Below are 23420 nucleotides of genomic sequence, written 5' to 3' on the forward strand. Positions count from 1 at the left end.
TGCACTTACACCTGAAAATATTTTAGACTACAAACCTATCAAAGAAACAGACACATTTTAAGCCAAGTGATGTGATCTGCAAGAGTTGTAATCTTGTTCCAGGCACCCCACATTACTTGCTATCTCTTCCCTTCCTACTTCTCTTTCTTGCTAGTTCTCTAGCTATTATTCAAATTAAGATCCTAGGAGCTGGGAGTCTTTTACTTACTATCCTTGCTGCAAAATGCCATCAATTTGCCTACTTCCACACTCCCAGCACATAATAAGAGAGTACAGTAACACAATGACAAAACTAGATCAAATCTCTTCCTTTCAGCCTGAAGTCCTGAAGTTTATTTAAACCCAACAGCAAGCCAGTCTTCTCTTTGTGTTTCAGCTGTGTTAAAAGAGGCTCCCCCAGGCTGCCAGCCACCACTGTCTTGGTGCTGCCATGTCTCGTGTTATCTAGGACGAGTTCTTTCCCAGCTGCTGCTTGTGCTACAGGCGAGGAGAACATGCAGCTTGCTAAAACAATGAGCTTTTCAAGGCAACAACCTCTCTGGACATGCTCACCATGTTATCTATTTTTTCATGGGTGATTGGATTTCTTTCAAGTTTTAGTTTTAATTAAAGCAGCAGCTCTGGAAGATTAAAGATCTTCCAGTTTTGCTCTTCTAAGTGAAACAAAAAACCTGAAAGGTTCCGTGCTGTGAGGCACAATACCAAACCAAATGGCTGGAGCAAGTAGGACAGACACTGGTAGGGAGGACAGCATATAAAAAAAACCCTTGCCACTACTCCCCACACAAAAGTGAAGACATTTATCTTAAAGTAATGAGGGAAAAAACAATGGACAGCGTTCACAAGCTACAGCCGTGGGATATTTTGATACATATTTTCTGTTGACTGTATGCTAATGGTAACTACAACCACCTTGTCCATGTGGGTCCACAATTTATGGTCTTGTTTTATGCAACAGATGGAAATCCAACTGATCCTATTCTTTTGATACCTTTTTTTCAGGCTAAGAGGATTTTTTTTTTTTTAAAGACATTTAGACATTTACTGAAGAAGTGAATTCATGAGGTAAAAGAATAAAAGGAGAACTTTACCCAGAAGAAGACTGCACTTGCACAGAAAGTCATACGTATGCACTTCCCACAGGCAGTGTACGGCACATGTTCTTCTTGCTGTAAAAGATTCAGAAACAGATCAAGGATGCACCCGATCTTTTCTTCGTATCTTCTTCTTTACTCTAATTAGCCCTTTGTGATACTGAGGGTAGAAAAAAAGAAAAGAAATCCCAGGCTTTTTTTTTCCTTTCCTGCTTTGTTATCCTGGGAACTCACATTTATTCATGATTTCAAAAGTCTTACCTGATTACAGGTATCTCTTTTTACTGTCCATTCTAAGACAAAAATGACTTCTATAGAGGCTGTGTGTGCTCAGCTCGTACTGACTTCAGCTATGCCTGGCTGCATAGTCCTTTTGAATGGACCCATCCTTCTTGGCTAGCCATGGTATCCACACCAGTGGCTTTCAAACTTCATGGGCTGAAATTAGCATGCACTAAAATTTTGGTTCTCGATCTTTATATTTCTCAAAGGAAAATGTCTACTTCAATGTGGTGGTGTGAAAAATCACTGAGTCTCTATAGGATCTCTGAAGAGCAAAACCATTATCTTTTAGCATATTCATCACTTTTTGTTCAGTTCAGTTCATGTCTGAAAGGAACTTTCTAGCTAAGACTTTATATATTAAAAGTGGCATAGGTTTATAAGCTTTTAAATAGAATCATATTTTTTTTTTGTAGTACAAGATATAAAAAGAAGAACTATATTGGGTAGTTTCAACCATGCCAGTTAATTTTGAAACTTTTCAAGTGCCCTCTAATAAACATTAGTGTAATGTGGATGGAATGTGAAAGCAATGAAAATGATCTGATAAATACCAGAGTAATATATTGACAGGGAACAATAAAAAGTGAAGCTGAGCTGGAGTGAGCTACAGAAGCTGAAGCTACTCAAAATGTATAATAAATAGAAATCTAAACTAAGATCCTCATAGATATGAATCCTACTGCATGGAATTGAGGATTACCCTTGTTCTCATGAGTTTGCTGTTATTAATTGTAATTGCATCCACCTGCACTTGGCAACAATACCTATTTATATATGCTTCAAACAGAAATATATTTGGTTAAAAAAAAAGAAAGTCTTGTCTTTATACATAATGTAACATCCTTTGCTCCATTTCACCCTTTTTTCCTGATATATTCTTAGTTAAAGATAGCAAGTGCTCTGTGATCTTGGCCTCTTGCAGCAGCACAGAATCTTTGATTTGGGCATTTAATAAGGTAGAGTTAGTCTCCTAAGCTAGGTACAATGCCTACTTCTGTTCATTAATGACACAGGAGCCTCACTAGCTTCTCCAACAAGCACCTACAAGGTGCCTAGAGCCAGGCACTAATAATTCCTTTCCACACATCTGGAATTTATAAGCTCACTATTCTCAGGCCAGCTTATCAGCTCTCCATAAATCACCTTATACAGCTCCAGTCCAGATTCATCATTTTCATAGCACACTCTCAAAACATGCCTATTGCAGTAGCTGTGACTGGTTACCAAAATATTCCTTACCTGTGTGATTTCATTCATTACCACATGAGTGCATTGAGCTTCATATTCGGGGCGAACTTGTTCTTCTTGCTCTAAATACTCAACCGTGTCCCATTCATACTCCAGTTCAGCTTGCCTTCGTTTCCAAAACTCCAAAAACAAAGTAACTGTCCAGAAGACAAACAAAGAGAGCAATATCATGTTGGTGATTGCTGGACACTGAACCTCTGGGCTATAACATGTGGCTCAGATTTCCATAAATTTTCCGCAGACATGGAGCAAAACCCTTATTGACTAGTGTGATGGTGCCAAGTACCTGTGGGGAAGAAAATAACTGGACCTGCCTCCTTATGGAATTACTGCTTTGGATATTTAGGTACTCTAATAGGAGAAACCTGGAATAAGTGCTATTGCAAGCACATGCTAAAGAACTCACATACATTTATTTGCTTTCTGCCTAAAGCCAGAAAAAAAACACTTTGGATTTCATATTACTGAAGGTTTTTGAAAAAGTTGATCATGGGATACATAAGAAAGCAAACTGTTTGGATAGGTGAAGAGAAAATGCTGGAGAGTGCTGGATTTCTCAAAAAGAAAACCTCAGTATGCCAGAAACTGCCACAGGTAAAAGCTTGTGTTTGTTCAATCTGCAATTCTTGTGTGCACAAATGATCCGCTCACAGACTATATCAACCAATGATGCTAGTTCAGGCAAAACTGCTTAAACACAACTTTCTTCCTCTGCTAACATGAATCTGAGGCATCTCTTTTCACTTGGCATGGAGCTTTGAAGCTGGGTTAGGGCAGGTGCTTCCCTGGACTGTGCTCCTGGGGCTGGAAGCACTAAGGGGATCAGGTACACAGATGCCTAAGTGGTGTTCAGAAGAAATCAGTCCAGCCAAACTCATTATCTCAGCCTGAGATGTGATGCAGACAGGTCTGGCAGCAGTGGCAATGACAGACCCAGCTGAGAAAGCTGGAGGCTCAGGACATGGGTGTCAGGGCAATGCTCCCCAGAGCAAGGGGATGCTTTACTACTGACAACAGCACATCCTCAGATTTAATGGCTCTGCAGCACTGCCTCTAGGAGGAGTGAGCAACCCTTCACCACTTCTCTCATTCCTCCCATTATCTGGAAGTAATTAACCCCTAATTTTTTTATTGTTGTTTCTTTTTCTAGGTTTGGCACCTCATCCTGAATGATGAAACATCGATGGCATGCAGTTACAAGTCCGAATATTAAAGGTCAATTCGAAAATCAGGTGTGGTCAATAAATCCCAGACTGAAGCATTTAAAAATCAGTAAACTCTATGGGCTGAGTTGCAAGATGACCTTGCCATCTGCATACAGGCCAAATCTCAGGAAATCCTCCTACCCTGATTACTCAGGAGCCTCTTTCACAAGGATTTCTTTGCTACCTCATGCTTACAAACACAAAGACTGCTCCAAGCAGTCAGCCAGAGGGTCACATCTGCCTCTGCCTGCAGAGCAAGCAGATCTTCTTATAGGAACTTCTGAGTGCTGGCTGGGGCCCCAGCCCACTCACAGGAAACTTTGTGCTGCCCTGATTTGCTCCAGCTGTAAATCCAGCTGCTGCTGGGGAGGGCAGGGGTGCAGGGACCCCACCTGTGGTAATGGCAAAAGGAGGGCTCATAACACAGGGGCAGCTCCCACAGCCCCAGTACAAAAACACCTTCTATTAGCCAAAGTACCCCAGCAGCCAAGTTGCATCTTTCTGAACAGGAAAGGAGCTGCTGCTGTATTTGATGCTTTTTCTTTTATTTTGAACCAGTATTTTGGAGAACGTCTGTTTGTGCAGCTGATCTCACTCAGGAAGGGTCTCCGGTGATGGCAGCAAGTGAAGTGGAAGCTGCTCCTTGTTCAGGAGCTTTGCCAATCTGCTTGTGCTGTCATGGGAGAGGTGGCAGAAGTACTCATCCAGAGCTTTAATGTACAGGGAGTTAATTCCTGACGCCAAATTCCCTGATGTTTTATGGTGCTTTAAGATCTTTGAAGGGATTATTAAAAACAAAAATCAACTTCAAAAGTGTATTGGTGTTAATGATGTAATAATATATCTCAAAATCTAATAGTCTTTTAATTATTTTGGACCAGGAGGTCTACAAATGTTTTAGAGCAATGGAAATTATAGCTGGAATTGCACCAGGACCCTGGGTCATTTGGATTCAGTACAATTTTGACCAAATTACTGTAATACAATTCACCTCTTTATACAGTGGACTTAGGATGAGAATACTAATAGACCTTGCAACCATCACTATAGCCAAGCAGCTTAGCTTTGCAATTATTACTCTTGTAGCCATTCTTCCAAACAGGAAACACAATTTTTAATTAAAAAACAAATTACAAATAAATTAACTACTCAGATGACAGAAAATTACAATAGACAGAAGATTACATTCTAGGTTTTTATTTTATTTTAAATTTAGGTGAAAGTTGATTTTCACATGTATTTTGAAAGAAATCTTGAAATGATACCTTTTATTTTAAAATTATTTAAAGATATAACTATTTTAAAGAATGTTAAGTCATCGCAGAAAAATAAAGATGTAATGTGGTTCACAAAGAAAACATACACCTAACATACACAGACCTAACATTAACTTACTTTGGCAATTTCTGGATCAGACAGTGCAATAAAAGGCAGTTAACAAAGTTGCTGATATGAACAAACAAAACCCAGTATGTGAAAATAAACCTTGCCTAATCCCCTGAATGCAGTACCAAGTGGTTTCACTCACAGGAAACATTCAGGTTTCAAATACATTTTTTCAGAAAAAAGGTATCTCTAGTGCTTGCAACTACTACATTTTTACAAAATCAGTTTCTTAAATGAAGACAGGAGGAAAATGTCTGGGAAATACAATAAAAGACTATTTTTCAGTGCAGTGTAATAGGCATAGGCAGCTCCAAGTCTCTTTGGAGAAAAACAGCTCCTTTGCCAGATGTACTTAAGCACATGGCTCCTGCTGGATGAACATGAGGCACCTCTAATCACTTCTCTCAGACTGTTCTCCAAGTCAAACCAAACAAAACAGACTCAGAAGACCAATATTTAAGTTCTACTATTTGTTGTTTTCTTGTGATGCTAAAAAGAGGTATTGTGAACATATATATCTTCTGCTGAACTACCTACTGGTGAGTTGCTGAGTGTTAGAAAATGAAGTAGTTGTAAATTTATCTACATTTTCTTGGCTGATGCTGTAGGTTTGGCCAAAATTAGATGACAAACCACTGTTGTTGAAATTGACTTACCCCATATTCCCATAAATACTGCAAACACCAGGGTTCCAAAGCTATCAAATATACAGAGTTTCTGGAAAAAAAAAAAAAGAAGAAAAAAGAAAAAAAGAAAAAAAGGCTTGACATATAGTTGACTAGTATTTTCTTCTACACTGACCCAGAACTGAAGCTGCTTACTGAACAAGTTGATTTTTAGCTTTTGTGTAGTTTAATAAACAATCTTGGTAGCGTTTCCTCAATTTCTGTCAATGTACTCTCCAGTAAACTAAGGAAATTAAATGCAAAGCCTGGGATTAAAAGTATAAGCCAAATATACAGCAAGAGGATAGTAAAACGGTGTGCTAGCAGACTTCCTTCCATCAGTTGCATAGGAAGAGGAAAACAGTGCTTCTGGTTTGGGAGCTCAGCATATGGCTATGTATTTTTAATACAGACACAAAAAGGCAATGGACACATCTGCTTTTCATGAGTGAGATGACAACAAGTCAAGCTAGTTAGTAAAAACACATTCTAATGAGATACCTCTGTGGTGACAATTTGCCTTTTATTTCCATCATATCTTTTTCCATATTTTCTTTCTTTTGCCCTTTAAGTGTGCTCAAGCAATGCTGTTCATTATGGCTGGGCAAAATATTTTTAATGAACAGCTGAAAAATTGTCACTTTGGAGTGACAGAATCTATGGAAGGAATGACAAAAGGCTAACACTAGCCTTGTGACACAAGTTAACAGGGAAAGAAAGGCAAGTCCCCAGGCAGAAATTTAGAGGAAGATCCTGGCCATGTCATGGCTAACAGGAAACGACTAAGTCACAACTCCCATCATGGCTAACACCAGCCTCTCCAGGTACTCATCTCCTCCTTGACAACTCAGGTCAAATTCAAGGCACAGCTTCAGCTAACTTCTTTGGGGAGGGAGGAAGGAGTATTTAGAAATGTCAAAACATGCTTTAAACATTTCCTAAGAAAAATAAACTCAGTTACTGAATCAAGACTTCAATGATTGAACATTTGTTTTGTTTCATTTTGCTTTGCAAAAAGGAAAGAAGAAACTCAAAATGAAGCCGTGGTATTTCGTTTTCAATTAAAAAATATTTTAGTCCCATATCAAATATTTGGGGGTTATGTGACATAAAAACAAAACAAAACAAAACAAACAAACAAAAATTCTTTTTTCACTTTAGAAGTGGACCTTTTTTTAAATTGTTGTTTTAACTTTTTACAGTTCAGTTGCTGTATCAAAAGACACAAGTATTTGCACAGCTCTAGTAGTATGCAGGGGATTAGTGGAGAACAACATTGTTTTAGATGTAGTACTAGGGAAAGTGCAACTAAAGTTCAGTAGCATGCCTATAAGCTGCAAATGTAGTTACCTTGGATGATTCACAAGTGCTGGTGAGGTTCCAGTAGGTACATACTTTATCACACTGAGGGCACATTATGATATTACCTCCTATGTTGGGATCACATACTTCTTGGCTAAAAACAAAACTAGTCAGTCACTCTAAATTCTTTAGTCCTTATGTGCACATAAGGACAGTGCAATATTGTCAGGGAAGTGAGAAATAAGTAACCAGTGATCTGCTCTCAAGAATTCCCCTCCTTCCCACTCCCACAAATGTATCCCACTTTCCATTTTTAGCCCTCATCTCGAAAGTAGATGACCTGGAGGGAAAATAACTTCCATCCCTTATACACAGTACTATTTCTCAGAATGTTTCACACTAAAAATAAAATGATTCTTCAAAGATCTCATGCTCTTCAGTAGGAAACCCACAGCTGTACACTCAGGTAGGATATCATTGCAAGCCCAAGGGGAGAAGGAAAAGGAAGGTTGCCTACTGGAGCAAGGAGTAGCTGCAGAACCAAAACGGCTACCTAGTCCCTGTGGTCCTCTAAAGAGGCTCAAATTGGAAAATGGGCATGGTAGATCTGTCTCATAAGAGGTGGCAAAAGAGTTTGGTTTCTTTAATGCAGTATGGTGGAAGCTAAAAGGTGATGTAATTGCTTTCTGTAAATACATCAGCAACACAAACACCAGGGAAGATGAACCATTTAACTAAATGATAATAAGGCTAAATTGGTATAAAGTGGCCACTGGAATGGTGCTCTGGAAGAGCTCTTCTGCATGATTTATAAAAGTAAACTCCATTCCTGAGTGGGGCTGTACAGTGTGATGTCCTATACATGATTTGGCACAATGACCCAAGTGTTTTTTCCTTGGTCATTGTGCCGTGATTCAGTCTCACCATATTCTGATGAGGAAATCTGTGTCATTACTATGATTCTGTTCCCAACGTATCCTGGGCAGCTGAAGCTCCCTGTGCTGTTGCTCTTCCTGTTTTCTTCTCTCAGAACAGAGGAAAGAAAGTTCAGGGGTTTTATCATGGTCTTTGGATACATTCTTTAAGGATTCCCACACTGAAAATGATGTTACAGAAATTTGTATTGGCTTCTGATGATCATTCTTTTCTTTTTATTTCTACACTAGGTGTGGTAACCTAGTGCAAAATATAAAGAAAATCCTGAAATAGCAAACTCAGATGTCTAGCACTCTAATGGTTCATGGACATCTAATACTCTTCGATCTCATATTTTATACCTTGACTTTCAAATCCATAACCATTGTTGTTCTCAGGCTCTTTTATTTTGTCTCTTTTATTAAGCCATGTCTTGCAAACTTTGTACAGTAGGGGATGGATCAAAACTGTGTATAATATTAAAAATAGGGCTGATCAAGTACCTCCATGTGCAGTTGTCTTTTGTCAGGCATCCATACAGAAAGCAGCCAACTCCTACAAATGCAGCTACAATCAGCATATTAGTGTAAAAGCCCAGCCAAGCAAAATAGATTCCAATTTTCTCTCCGTAGTATTTCCTGTGGAGGAGAAAGGTTTAAGGTTTTGTTTATTTGTTGGTTTTTAAATGAAAAGCAATAAATTTCAAATGACTCTTCATTTCATACATTTTGTGCCTACTGTTATTGTCACATTCCTCTGGTCAGAACATTGGTATTGCAGAAGTATTACAGCTGGGTCTTTCTACCACCACTTTTATGCTTGTATAAGAGGTTAGGAAGGGAAAGAAAATAAAAGAGAGGAAGATCATACCTTGCAGAGAAAAAAATTAAATGGATGACTTTTCATGAACTGGAAACCAGTTAATGAAACCAAATTCAAAGTATGCTTCCATGCATGAGCTGATACAGGTATATGTACCTGCCTGTGTCTTTTTGACACCCAGAACCCAGACCTGTCATGTAAATTCCTAGCTCCCTCTGCATTAGTCAAGCCCTAGTCACACCACGGAGTCACTGAATCACAGAATATCCTGAGCTGGATGGTACCCACAAGAATCATTGAGTCCAGCTCTTGGCTCTGCACAGGACCACCCAAAAATTAGACCATACATCTGGGACTGTTGTACAAAAGTTTCTTGAACTCCAGCAGGCTCAGTGCCATGATCACTGACCTGGGCAGCCTGTCCCAGTGCCTGACCACCCTCTGGGTGAAGAACCTTTCCCTGACACCCAGCCTCACCCTCCCCTGTCCCAGCTCCATGCCATTCCCTCATGTCCACTAACCTGATAAAATCCAGGGGTTGCAGCTTGAAAATGTTTTTAGGGTGAGCCCATTCTCTGTAGAGGAGGTATCGTTCACTTGGGCAGGCAGGATCTGTTGATGGGTGCCGAAAACTAGACTGCAAAACAGAAAGACCATGGGAAGAAGACACCATTAATCTAAAGAGCATGGATCAGTTCACATCTCTTCAGACCCTGTGCCACAAACCCAAAGCCTGTAATAACCTTTTTGTCACTGCAAGCCAGGAAAAGGTTCAGTAAGCATCTCTAAGAGTGCATGAGGATTCAGGATGGAAGGTTGTCAGAAAGACACTGAATACTAAAGCAAGAGCTTTACACATGTGGGTTGAAAGTAACAGACACTCTCCATGAACTTAAATCTAAGCCCATGTCAGTGTCTTGGCACTCAGTAATAGAAAACAGAAAAGGATCCAGTCTAATTAGAGAACAGAACTTCATTAAAATGGATTTTAAGTAGCTCTAACATGTTAACATAATTTGCTTTAGAACAATATTGTTCTGGAATGAAGGCTGGAGAATCCAAAGGATACATCCAGGGAGTCTAGTCTGTTTTATATTTATATTTAAAAGAGAGTTGACACAGAGGTAATCCTTGTGTTTTTTACCAAGTTATTGGAAAATCTATTTCAATAAAGGTTGTTTTATTTGGTGGAATTTTCTATTCTGTATCTGTGATGTGGCAAGAAAAGTCACTTTTCTAGAAATATATAAGTTACTTTTGATTTTCAGAGCAGCTGTGATATATAATTTTAATTGTATAAAAAGACAGTCATTAATTATAAGGCATATTGAGTCCAAATTCCCCATGCCATGATAGAAATAGCTTGCAAGGAAGGTTTTAAATCTTTAAAAGACAACCTTAAAAATGGATAGTCACGAATACTATTAATTCTATCCTGTAAAGCTTTGGGTTACGTCCAAGAAACATGATTTGTCTTGATTCTGACTTAAAGATTTTCCTGAAATCCTTTAAGGCCTCCTGAATATTTTAAGTAGAGTTGAAACATCTCAAGTAGTTCCCATTCCTGACCTCCCACTTTCTCCATTTCTTCTCAGCAGAACACGCCTCAGACATGGAAGAGTGGTTCCAATGGGGGAGGAGGTGTAGATACAATGCACAAAATCAGATCTGTCTTTCCTTACTGTATCCCATTTGCGGCATCACACCGAGTTTTTGTTGTCAAATACGCTGAAGTCTGATTTATTTTTTTTTCTCCTTCATTTTCTTTTTCTGTGGTATTGCTAGTCTTTATATGCAAAACAATTTTCAGTACAATTTGCTTACATGTGCTTAAATGATATACTTTAAAAATAAAAAAGCTTCAGAAGTGTAGCTACAAAAGTCAGAATTCATATTATTGCAAGGTGAAATCCAATCCAGCTAAACATTTGACTCTGACATCATTTACTGAGGTGTTGTACTGGGACTCTTGCAAAAATGTGGGTTTCGTGGCAGGGATTGTGATATTTGGGAACTGTGGAAATGCTCACAGCGTAAGACTGTCATACACCCTAAAATGAGACTTGTATTCTAAATCTTTATTAAAATGGTATTCTACATTTCTATTAAAATGTTATTTGATAGGGATTTTAATGCTGAAAAACAGAATACCAATAAAATTGCTAAAACTGATTTAGAAGTGATGACACAGTGTATCATGGGAAAGCATCACTTGAGTGCTCCCAGGTTCCTCTTTTGGCCAGACACTTTACTGACCTACATCTTCAAGAGAATACAAGATTAACGTCTTCTAAATAAAATATATCATGTTTCAGTTATGGAGCTACATTTTTAACCAACAGTGTTTTGGAGAAAAACCTCTTAAACCAAACTATGTCATATTCTATTATGTGGACAGAAAAAACAGTCGAGCAGTAAGACAGGCAATTGTGCTTGTATTTTTTGCTGTGAAGAACACACATAAACTCTCGAGCTGCAGACTTCTATTTCTAAATACATCATTGTGACAAAAGTGGACTTACATCATGAAGGGGAAATGCTGCTTTGTAGATTCCAGAGTCCAGTAATTTGTTAATGCCAAACTTCTTCACATTGTTTTTGGTTGCATATTCCACACGGGACAGGATGAAATGAACCTGAAATTTACAAAATATTTTTTGTCTCTTGCAATGTGAAAATAATCATGCACAACAATACCTGTTTCAAGATGTAAGCGAGTTATGAAAAGGTAAGCAGTGTAGACACATTTGATTGCACTGGCTAGACGAATCATTCAAATTTCCCCATTTAAATTCTGGTGGAACAGAAAAGTGACAAATGTACAGGCTGTTTCATAAATAACACAGGACTGTAATGTCCCAAATATTTCCAAATTTTCAGGAAGATTTCATGAAGGTAATTGCACCGATTTGATTAAAATATGTTTTTGCCTTTAAAAGATTAAAAGCTAGAAATATTTGTAGACTTACAATTCGGCTTCTAGTTGCAGGATTGAAAAATGTGTCTTTGTCTTGAATATAAAAGTTGGACAAATGTTCCTTTTCAAAGGGGGCAGTGAAAAACTCTTGCTCAGGCTTGATGATATTTTCATCCACTCTGAAGAGACTAGTAAACCAGTTGAATGCTGACTCTCGGGTTTTCAGGTCATCGGGCTGCAGAGGCAATTTGATGTGCATAACCTCTGCATATGTGCATAGCACTTCCCAAGGTGCATGCACTTTCACAAAAACAAGTTTTTCATCCAAAACCTAAATGCAAGAATATTAAAAATATGTGTATAAGAAAATGAAATCATTTTTCATAACATTTATTAAACTATCCAGACCTTTCTTTCCCTTGACCTAATAGCTAGCTCATAGCTAGCTAGCAATGGCTCACAGATGATCTATTTGAAGTTGCATTTACTGTCCATCTTAGTGAATATACCATTAGCTTAGGTGGAAGCATGCCAGAGAGAATGGCCATGCAGCTATGGATGCTGATGGGCAATATGAACCCCCAGTTTTTTAGGGAGAATGGGTAGAGAGAGAAGGGAGTCAGACCAGACTGCTGAATTATGGAAGACGGCCAAAAGTTAGTACAGCTACAGAGCCACGTCAGGCTGCCAGGAAATGGTTTACTTCCTCATGAATGTGAACAGCCAGACTGGTTCCTTGTACATGCAGCAAGAGCTCTCATGGCATAAATCAAACAAACACTGTGAGGTCATGGACTCTTGGGTGCACCTTGGGAGGAAGGGGTGAAAAGACCTTTTCAGGTGCCCACTTTATTACCAAGCAACAGCAAATGAACTCTGTAAGTGACTGTCTTGCCTGTCCCCTGACAGACCCAGGCCTAAAGCTGTGGCCCTGAAGGAGAGAAAGGAAAGATGGCTTCGTGACATTTTTATTCTGCCTGGATTCTCCACTGCCCTGGGTGCTGAGCAGCCCTCACAGTGCAGACAGCAGCTCTGGCAGCTGTTGTACATTGCAGGAGGCTCCTGAGCTGCCCACAGACAGGTGTAGCCCAAAATACACAGACTGTGCCAGTTACAACTATTCCCCCTGTGCCATGGCTCACAGGGGTCTGGGGGCTGGGTCACCTACAGGAGCCCTGTACTGCCCTTCTGGAATTGGAGCCTTTCCTTGGAGCATGGCTGTCCCTATTTATATTCTCAGTCAGAAGCGAACACCAACGAACATCCCCACTTCCCAGCTTTTATTTTGTAGAGGGAGAAACAGATGCAAAGTTTACGTGACTTTGCATCAGGTCAGAGAAACACTACTGACGGGAAAAAAAAAAAAAAAAAGCTTGCTTTTTATTTTATTTTATTTTATTTTATTTTATTTTATTTTATTATGATTATGATTATTTTTTTTATTCCTGAGAGGAGAACACTGTTAAGTTCAATTTATCTATCCAATTCCTTATCCACATAGAGGAAGATTCGTCTCTCAGGCACAAAGGAGTGCAGACAAGGAAAAGAGCACTCACCGATCTTGTTGCTTCGAGCTGCAAGCCGTTGTTTATCAGGTTTGATTCATATACTTGTCTCTTCCTCTGTTAAAAGGTATTGAAAATTGTAAAGCATCTGTTCCGAATACATATGCACAGAAGAATGGAATTGCCAGAAGGAGATAACATTAACAAATTGGGACTCATTGCTTTATTCCTGAATAAAGGCTAGGCATGCAGTGCAGTTCTCAAAGTGACTTGGTGACACTACTTTTTTACTCCCTGACTGTTTTTCTGCCATTTGGACATTGTTTTTTGTGTTTGTATACTCTGCACTTAAGAGATTCTGTGCCTCTTGTACAGCAACTTTGAGTTTTCAAGAGGGAACAGTCCAATGGTTTCTGTAGCCTTGTTCTCTTCCACCAGCATAGCTGCCTTAAGAGCAGTGCTTAAGATCCAGTCTTCTTGTTACTGTGGAGGATCACAGTCAATAAATTATTTATTAGATGAAGTCTTAGAAACTTTGATAGGTACATGGAAACTGGTCTTTAGGACCAAATTCAAGACCCACCCACTCTAGGAGGCAAAAAGAGCTGAAGTTTTAAGGGGTTCTCCATAGAATCATTAGGATTGATCATTCAGGATCATCTGGTCCAACCAATGAACATGTCAACTGTATCACCATATAAACTTCATCCCATTCTTTAATGTTCAAAGACTTTTGAAAATCCCTGAAGGAGAAAAAATATTTTTCCAAAGCTCTAGCAATTCTTGGAATTAATATCTTGTTAGTTCTCAACTGCAGCATCTACATTTAGCAATGGTTATGATGGATTCACTTCATATTTTGTAAAAAGATATTTCTTTGATATCTTTTGGATTTCTCTGCCTTTTTATTCCAATTACTATCATCTTCTTCTTGGGTTAGGGACAGGGAGATCCAAATATTTCAATCTGTTTTCTTCTTTCATCAATACCTACCACATTTCTGCTTATTTGTCTCCTTTCTCAGGATAAAAACACAATCCCAAACTTTCAAAGCACTCTTCACAGAGATATCTCTCTATGTCCTCCTAATTTATGTGTTTATTGGTGACCTCATAATGTTCTTCATGATTTTTTTCTGTGTACATACAAAATAGCACCTATACAATACATATTTATAATATAATATATATAATATGTTGTTACCTAGTGTCAAGGTAACTGTACCTTGATGAGGACACTTAGCATAGCTGTTTCCCATGAAATCTAAGTCTACTCCTTTTACTGAGAGTATCGACTTAGAATCCCAAATGAGAACGAGGTTTTTTCTCACAGCAATATATTTCCTTGCATTTGCCAACATTTCATGTGTAATAGTGTTCTCCATTCTCCTTCAAAGCTAAAGGTTCTTGTTGGCTTGGCTTCTGAGTAAACTACATAACTATTTCCTCTGTGATTTTTGCTATATCATAACTCAATCCCCTTACCAGGTCATTAAAAAATGTAGTGCACAGGAGTTGTTTGTTATTCCACTATTCATTCTTTCGCCATGATGAAAATTATTCATTTCATCCTACTTCTTTACATCTTCCCTATACATGTGTTTTTTTGTAAGGTGAATAATAATGAATTATGTAAACATTTCAACATAAGTTCTGCTTTGTTTCAATTAATAAAAAAGGCACAGGTCTAAATACCTGTTTCATTTCTTACAAAATAGCACAAAAACAGAGGTTGAGCAATTCTCATTTGTATGAGTCTAATGCTATTTTTTTTTAATCTTACTTTTCAGATTGCTTTAATAATTTATTGTGGCAAGGAGTTCCCCAAATTAATTATGCCCTCAGAATCTTGGAGGAATGTTGACAATATTAAGGTTTCTAATAATGCATTAATGCAAGTAGTGAGAAACAAAGCCCCTGGGAACCTTTGCTAATTAGGGGCTTTGCTATTTTATATAAATGATTGAATTATGTGTATGATAGTCTAAGGAGAAGCTAGTCTTTTACCCAAAGGAGTCTATAGTGGTTTTGCATTGAGTGGGGAATACAGTGTAAAGATGTGATGGCTTATTTGGCTGGATTGTGGGACTGTTCCAAGTTTATTTTAGTACACAGTATTTTGCTCAGCCACCTGCAAGGTTAAGTTGTAATAATAACGTAACCATGGTAATGTTGCTGATCTAAAACTGACATTGATTTTGATAATTGAATACCTAGCCAATTGACTGAGACACTATGACATATAATCATATGCAGTCTTAAGAAAGGGAAAGCTTAATGTAAATAAATACCAAGTGTTACAGGCATACAGAAGGGTTAGCTCTTGGGAGCTCCTTTTTCACCAAAGTGCTTTCAATGTCTCACCATTGTCTTGTCAGAGTCTAGAAACTGGTAGTAGATTACTAGCAGATTTTTCTCTGTGTTTCATAAATGGTAGGGAGCACTTGCTTTGATTACAGCAATAGAAGAATGCCAACTCATATTTTTGTTTAGTTTCTTTTGAGCAGAGAAAAGTTCCCTGTAACGGTATCAGTGTGGCTTCAGGGGAACAATCCTAACAAGAAAGTAATGTTTGAATAGCCACCTGTGCCTTACCTGGCAGGCAACAGATAAATCACAGTTAGCAAGAGAAAGAACACTGGGCCCACAGACTCCCTCATGGAAATCAGCTAAAGGAAGTAGAAAGGATCACTGTATCAATATTAGATGATAACTCTCAGAGTTTATTTAATGATATTTGGAGGCTTTTCTGCCAGTCCCCACTGCCAGCATCAGGAAATTAATTGATTGAGAAGCTCTACTTGTGTTTTTAAAGTCAGCTTCTTTCCCTTGTGTTTGAGGGTAATCACAAAAATGTGAAGCAGAATATGCTATAAAGGCTCTGATGCAGAAGAGTAAACCCAAAGAACTCCAACTGCATATTTTCTGAGGTACCCTATGATTTGAAGCCAGCCTCACAATTGTTTGACACCTGACTCACAGCCACACAGAACTGTCAATATTCTGGCCTAGCCCTACTCTCAACAGTGTGTCCTAGCCACCCTGTTTGGAAAGACTCATTTCTGGTCCCATGAATGTATGCAGTAACTTCAGAGTAATTCCCTCCTTCCATTTGTCCTTCCATTCACCAAGCAGTTTTGGTCTGGAGTTAACTCAGGAACAGAGATCTCGTTTTGGTGAGTTCCTGCTTCAAAACCTATCCAACCAGCAGAGATCAGAGCAGGTGTGGTTGCCGTCCTTCAGTTTCAAAGGTCTCTTTCATCTTTGTTATCAAACTTCCTGGGTAGGTTTGCTGGGAACACCACGGGCATATAGAGCCTGCCATCCTCTACTGTGTCAGATTACAGCATGAAATGGCGCTGAGCTATTGCTCATTCTGTAACCCCAAATATTGTTCTTTCTCCATGGGTGTGTAACATGTGAGACAACAGGAGATGTGCAATTGATTCATTGAAAACTATTCAAGCTTTTTGTTTTTGGCTATCTAATTTAAACAAGTCTAGAGGCAGGAACTGTTTGCTTATGAAGGCAAACTTCTCCAGCTTTGCTGAAGTTCCCTGTACAACTGTACATTAAATAAAAATAAAAAGGAAAAGTATGTAGTACTGTCTGTGAATCATAGGTTTTCATTTAATTTGCAAAGAAAATTTGGATATTTCTACAAAGCACAGATTACTTCACGGCTAGAAATGAAGGTTTTGCCCACATTCTTTCTTAAGAATCTGTTTATTTCTGCTGGGGAGAAGCAGATGGACTAAAATTATATTCTGCACTGATTTATTTTGAATATGTCTGTTTGGCATTGACCCTTTAACTTTCAACAGTGAGCTACTTGAGTATCCTGAAAGATAAAACTGGCATTTTGGAGCATTCTGAGAAAGGATGGTGATATTTAATTTCTATTCTGATGACATCCTATCCAGACAAAAAGTGTACATAAATTATGAAGTTTAAAAAACATGCTTTGGGCAGTGATTTCAATTACTTACAAGGCAAAGTTTCTGAAATCTGCTCCTGACAGTCTGATTTTTGTTTGTGCTTGCAAAAATAATTGTATACCAACTTAGAAAGGTTTGGAATTCAAATCGAGTTACTTATACAAACCTAATCTGGTAATTTTTGTATCTGTAAATAATGTTAGAAACTTCCTTAAACATTGATTTCATTAGTTTGGTTTTTGTCTCTAAACCAGATTTCAGAAGCACATGAGAATGAGGGAAGCACAACACTACTGAATATCTCTGAGTGCTTCAGAACACCACATTTTTGTTCCTTCTATTCAAACTACCTTAATGTTTTTAGATAATTTTTCCTTTGTCTCCTCTGAGCCATTTTCCCAAGAATGTTATTAATTAATATAAATTAACACTGGGTCATTTTCTCAATTACACTTATGCACTTCTTTTTAAGAAGGACAGAAAACGATTTAATATAAAGATGGTCTTAGGATCTGATTCTCCTCTTGCTACTGAGGAATACATGGATCTGTATCCCATTTCTGTGAACCCAGTAAGCTGGATACCTAGGTTGGGGTCACATTTTCAAATCTTTCCCCTAACTTCAGTAAGCATTTGGGGACTCCTCTACTCTTACCATTAACAAAGCGGCCAAGGGCAACTCCCAAAATTTTTCATTTCAGAAAAGGGAATCAAAAGATATCCTCTGGCAATTTCAATTCTGCCCTGACATCTACATCATGCAGTCAGGTAGGGTGTAGTGTGAGTCAGACAGAATTCATCCCAGTGACTACATTTCCTGGTCCCTACCTTGCACAGACCTGTAATGGTGTGCTTGGCAATGAAGACTGATGGTAGCCTCAGTGAAGTGAGGATTTCATCCTGTGACAACAGACTTCACTGGATCTGCTCTTCCTTAATAAGTTGGAATTTTAAAAGTCTGTGAACAGTAAACCCCATATAAATCCATCAGGGGAGTCAAAGAAAGAGTAGTATGAGCAAGGGACCTATTCAGACCTAAAGCACATTGAATTACCGGAGATACTGTTTATAAAATTTGGAATTTTTAGTTTGTCATTGATCAGAGACAGTGACATATGCAGTAGTTAAAGCTGATTGTAAATGACAATATTCCTCAATTTGGTACCTTGTATTTCATCACAGGGGCAGAACTTATTTGCCCCCCCCAGTATACATGTATATAACCAAATAAACAACATTGTCATTGAAGACAAATTATCAATTAGGTTTTATGCCTACAGGAATGATATCTGTATATATCTTGGGCAGAAGCATCTCCAAAACTTTCTGGGAACTGTGGTAGACCAAAATATTAATTCTGTCATAGGAATACAGCTTCCTCTGCTTGCATAGCAAGTGACCTCAAGTGAGAGTATGCACCTCTCTATTTCTGAGGTGACTGAAGTGCTTTCATGCTTGGAGCTGACCTGCACCAATCCCATGCTAAAAGTTAGAAAATCTGAATCTATTTAAGTTTTAAAAGATTTTTCCCTCAACAATAGATAAGGGAAATATATTTCTAAGCTAATGATGCCTGTATGTGAAGCACTGGGGGGAGGGAGTCAGTACTTCTGAGCTGTATCACAGGAGCTTGGTTATGACCAGGTGACTCATTTCAGCTTACATTATAGACTCATTGAACATAATCCTTCCTTCATTCCCTCTTCTCCTTCCTTTACCTTTCAGTGTCCTCTTGTACCTTACCCTTTGTTTGTGTAATATTTTGTCTGTTTCATGATCAGCTTTGGATTTTGTCGTTAGTTCTCCAGCTCAGTGTCATCATACTTGTATCCATTGTTCTTGTCTTTGAAAATCCTCTTCATCCTAGTCTCTTACTGTTGCTTTCTTCTGCCCTTTCAGCACTGTTTATGTTCCCAATAGCAAAATTCTTGCCCATGCCTTCCTCTGTACTACTACAGCTTCAGATTCTCCCTGTCCATGGAAATCCCAGCAGTGACAATTGCTGTCACCTCTGTAATCATCTTCCTGCTGACACATCTTCGCCATCACTTGCAATCTCACAGAGTGGTAATGGCAGAGTTGTTATGTAATTGAAAACAGGGCCACCTCTGAGGTCAGACCACGTTGGTTAGGGAGCATTTGGTCAGGTCTTGAAAAGTTGAAGGACAGAGACTGCACAGCTTTGCTGTGGCAACCTGTTTCACCGCCTTTGAAGTTTATCCTTATCCAGTCTGAACCTCTCTTGTTTCAGTTTGTGCCTGTTGTTTTTTGTCATTCCTCCATGCCCTACTGTGAAGAATCTGACACTGTCTTCCTGGTTACCTCCTTGTAGCTACTCAGGAACTACTGTTAGATCAACCCAAAACCTCCTCTTCTCCAGGCTGAACAAGGACAATTCTCTCAGCCTTTCCTCGCAGGGCACGTGCTTCAGCTCCTGATCATCATGGTTTCCCACCATTGAACTTGCCCCAGACCTTTGAAAGCAAACTCTAAGTGCATTACCCACAATTTTCTGGTCTAATTATTCATGGTTTAGTTCTGACTAATGTCCTAAAATTAATGTTGCACTAAAAATACTATTCCGTGGCTTATGTTTAATTTTCACCACTATTTGAAAAAGATACTTATTGTATTTTTACATACATCTGGGCAATGGCCAAATATTCCAAACATAAAAATAAAATGCTAATTTGTATATATATACATATATATATATATACATATATACATATGTATATAAATTTTCTAAAGGGGCAGTTTCTTGTTTCTAATGACCCCTTTCAATTTATTTTTATTGCTGATCCTGTGGTCATGTGTAATGCAACATCCACCCACTGCAGGCCTCTCTTAAACCCTACTAACCACATTCCTTATAGCTGCCCTGATAATGCCAATGACAACACTAAAATGAATATCAACCAGCTAGCTACAGGCCTTTTTACTCCTACTCTCCTCTTTCCAAACGGCAAATCATTGTTTGTATATGAGCTGCTTTCAGTAGTGTCTTTGTCCTTGCCTGTCTCTACCAGAGGCTGCTGGAACATAGGGAACTGCTAAATCAGAGGAGGAAGTGGTGGGTGGGAGAGCGCAGATTCCAAGGGGACTGCAGTCCAGTGGATGCACATTTCTCAGGCAGTTCACAATTTAAAAAGTTCAGTGGCATGACTGAGCTTGTTGAAGCATCAAGCAGTCCTGGCCTGAGTAAATTTTTTTTTTCAAGGTCCTTAGGGAGGGCCAAGTGTCAAGGGAAAAGTGATACCCGGAGAAAGCATGGTAGCAAAGTAACATACAAGTATTTCCCATGAAAGACTTACTTAGGTACTTTACTGGGCAGAATGTCAGCAGCTATGTACATGACTCTCATCTGGTCAGCTGCCTCCTTCCAAGGTTTCCCCTGAATACCCTGATTTTAATACCAAGGTTCCCTATGGGCCTAATTCAAGCACTGTAAGTACAGAAAATTGTCCTAGTCTGAAGATCTTGTTGTCTAATTCTAACTGGGATCCTGACACCAGAATTTTTCTGCTCACATCTCCTGAAGGGTTCCTTCCCAGGAGCATGCCCTGAGGTCACCCAGCACACACTGGCAGACACAGTATGCACTACTCTGCCTAGACACAGGTCTAGTGGCTTGATCTCCCATCTCTTCACTGCTCAGTTTGATGGGCTTCAGCCTCACAGCCCTCAGAAGCACTCCTAAGGCAGGGCAATGCCATTGCCACTCTGGGTGAGGGCACTATCTTTTCTGCTCTAACACCCAACAAATGACTCAGATTTGTACTAAAAATAACTTACCTTTTGCTTTTTACGATCAATCCTCTTATGAGTCATTTTTTTGGTTTCATCTTCGTACACCAAAACAAAGTCAATTCTTCGCTGCCCATCGCTGAAGAACAAGGAGTCAGGTTTATTGTCAAAATCAGCCTGTAAGACAGGTAGGATAGGTTAACATGAAGGATTTTATTCAGCGCTTCCTTCCTTGCTTCATGTAACACAGAACATCAGTGAAAAGAGAAATTCAGCGCATATTAGACATATAACAAGGAGTCAAAAATGACATGAAAATTAGCATGAAGTAGGCTGGAGAAAAATCTGTCCAGAGGAGTTTGGCAGGTCTCTGCATGACATAAGGACAGCAGTACTTTGACCTAATTTTCTTCTTTAAAAATAGTGTATTAGCTTTTGTCAATGGGAGAAGCATTGGGATGTAGCACCATTTCTAAATAATGCGTCTGTCAAGTAATTTACATCCTGTCATGATACAATATTCTGTCTACAAGATATGCTGTCTCCTGATGGGAATCTCAGAATTAGAGCATACCCATCTGTCTTCTTACCTGCCAGAAGTTTCAGCATCTCTGCAATTAAAAAAAAAAAAAAAAAAAAAAAGCAGCAGTTTTATGCATGTTGATTCAAAACAATCATTGCCCAGAGAATAAAGAACATGGCCAGGCTGCAGATGAGTTCTCAGAATGGACACATTCTACATGGATTTATTTATTTCTCTTTTTATTAGCAAAATCTCAGCAAGTAGAAAACCTTGTTGTATGCTGCACATCCATCATGTTAAAATATATGCCAAAATAAAAAGGATTAATATATCCATAAGCTATTATCTAGTCCCCAGAGGAAAGTAGAAAAGATTGTCGTACCCACTAATAACATCTTAATGTGTTATTTCATGTGTATAACAACACAGACACATTGATGATGGGGTAGCCTGAATTTTCAAGTAACGTTTTCATAGATTATTAGAATACTCTGTGGGCACTATTACAAGTAACAACACCCCTCTCAGTTGATACATAATTGTAATGCTACCAGAAATGTCATGTTACATAATGAGTACCAAACTCTAAGTTATTTGGCTGGATCATTACATGGGATTAATAAGGGTAGTGCCACTGAATTTACAGAATATCAAAAGGACTCAGTGTTGTGTTACAGATGGTAAGATCTCAAAAACTAGCAAGATTCCCATACAGAACTGCAGAGGAGCATTGCCTTCCAGACATCTGGGCATGCAGGGTGGCTTAGGACAGACTCAGGCCAGGCAAAATGACCCAGAGTAATCTCTAGAACATGCTGTGCAGGGTTCATGGAAAAGATTCTCAGATGTCATCTCCCTGAAATCTCTCTCTCAGTGCAGACCAAGCCTCATGAGGGATGCCAGGCATTCCAGCCACATGGGGTAGAGTTTTGGGAATGCCTTGTCCACAGCAGAGTTCAGAGAAATGTGGATTTGGTGTCAGAGACTCCCTACCTGCAGCCTGCAGAGGTTATTCTTCAACTGTAATAAAACTGATGAGAATGGCAGTCGTCAGTCAGGAGCATCCTGGTTCCAAGGGACAGGCAACATTTTAGGAATAACACTTCAGTGTTTCCAAAACAAAATTTCCCTGTGAGTTTTATTCCAAACCTCTCCCTGTAGACTATTTTGTTACTGCTTCTTTGGCTGGGTCAAAACAAGAGTTGACCAAGTGTCTCCCCATAACTAAGACAAAAATTCCTTATTTTAAATAAACTGAGGGGAGTTTAAACTCAATACTTCTTATGTTGTATGTACAAAGGCTAGAAACTGTTGCAAAGGAGGTTCTGTTAACTTACTTATTTCAACAGTTTAATCAGATTCTTGGTTAGAACAGTTCTCTTTGAATCCCACATGTGCTGAGACATTTGTGACAACCCTGACAGCAAGCAGCTGCTGACATACTTACATATATATATATCTATATATGCTGACATACGGCTGCTATACAGATATATCATATGTTAGTTCACAGCCTGGCCTAGGACTCGGGAAACACCTAAGCAGTCACCAAATCAACAGACAGCTGCACACAGTAATGGTTTAGGAAGAATGGTTTAAGCTTTCAGATGGCATCACCAGACTACAATTGCAGTGAGCATGTCTATCACCCAAACGAAGTCACAGACGAAAATTTCTAAATTCATGAGAACTAGAGCTGGAGAAGTCCCATCAAGCAACCAGACTTGAGGTGCTGGCACAGCAGCACAAGGGTGCAAGGAGAGCTGAGGGCAGCCAGACCCTGAGCATGAGCACGGCCCCTGCAGCCTCTGTGCTCCTCTGGGGCCCCAGCAATCTCTGTTCCTGGCTAAAATTGCCCTGTGTTGCAAT

The 23420-nt window shown here is 39.0% G+C and overlaps 1 protein-coding gene across 2 annotated transcripts in view; it reads right to left on the reverse strand.

Annotated features, from left to right (window-relative positions):
- The window catches only part of ANO6 (anoctamin 6), a 73428-nt gene that overhangs the window by 16170 nt on the left and 33838 nt on the right, over positions 1-23420 (reverse strand). For both annotated transcript variants that reach the window (XM_084306450.1, XM_084306451.1), the window contains 10 exons: positions 21077-21205; positions 13396-13461; positions 11892-12170; positions 11445-11558; positions 9444-9559; positions 8604-8738; positions 7234-7339; positions 5875-5935; positions 2619-2764; positions 1092-1169 (listed from right to left, as the gene is read on the reverse strand). In XM_084306450.1, the coding sequence (XP_084162576.1) occupies positions 1092-1169; positions 2619-2764; positions 5875-5935; positions 7234-7339; positions 8604-8738; positions 9444-9559; positions 11445-11558; positions 11892-12170; positions 13396-13461; positions 21077-21205 (1230 nt within the window). The remainder of the gene's footprint in view (positions 1-1091; positions 1170-2618; positions 2765-5874; positions 5936-7233; positions 7340-8603; positions 8739-9443; positions 9560-11444; positions 11559-11891; positions 12171-13395; positions 13462-21076; positions 21206-23420) is intronic.

Source organism: Netta rufina, assembly GCF_964035555.1.
Source record: "Netta rufina genome assembly, chromosome: 1".
In the NCBI taxonomy this organism is placed as follows: domain Eukaryota; kingdom Metazoa; phylum Chordata; class Aves; order Anseriformes; family Anatidae; genus Netta; species Netta rufina.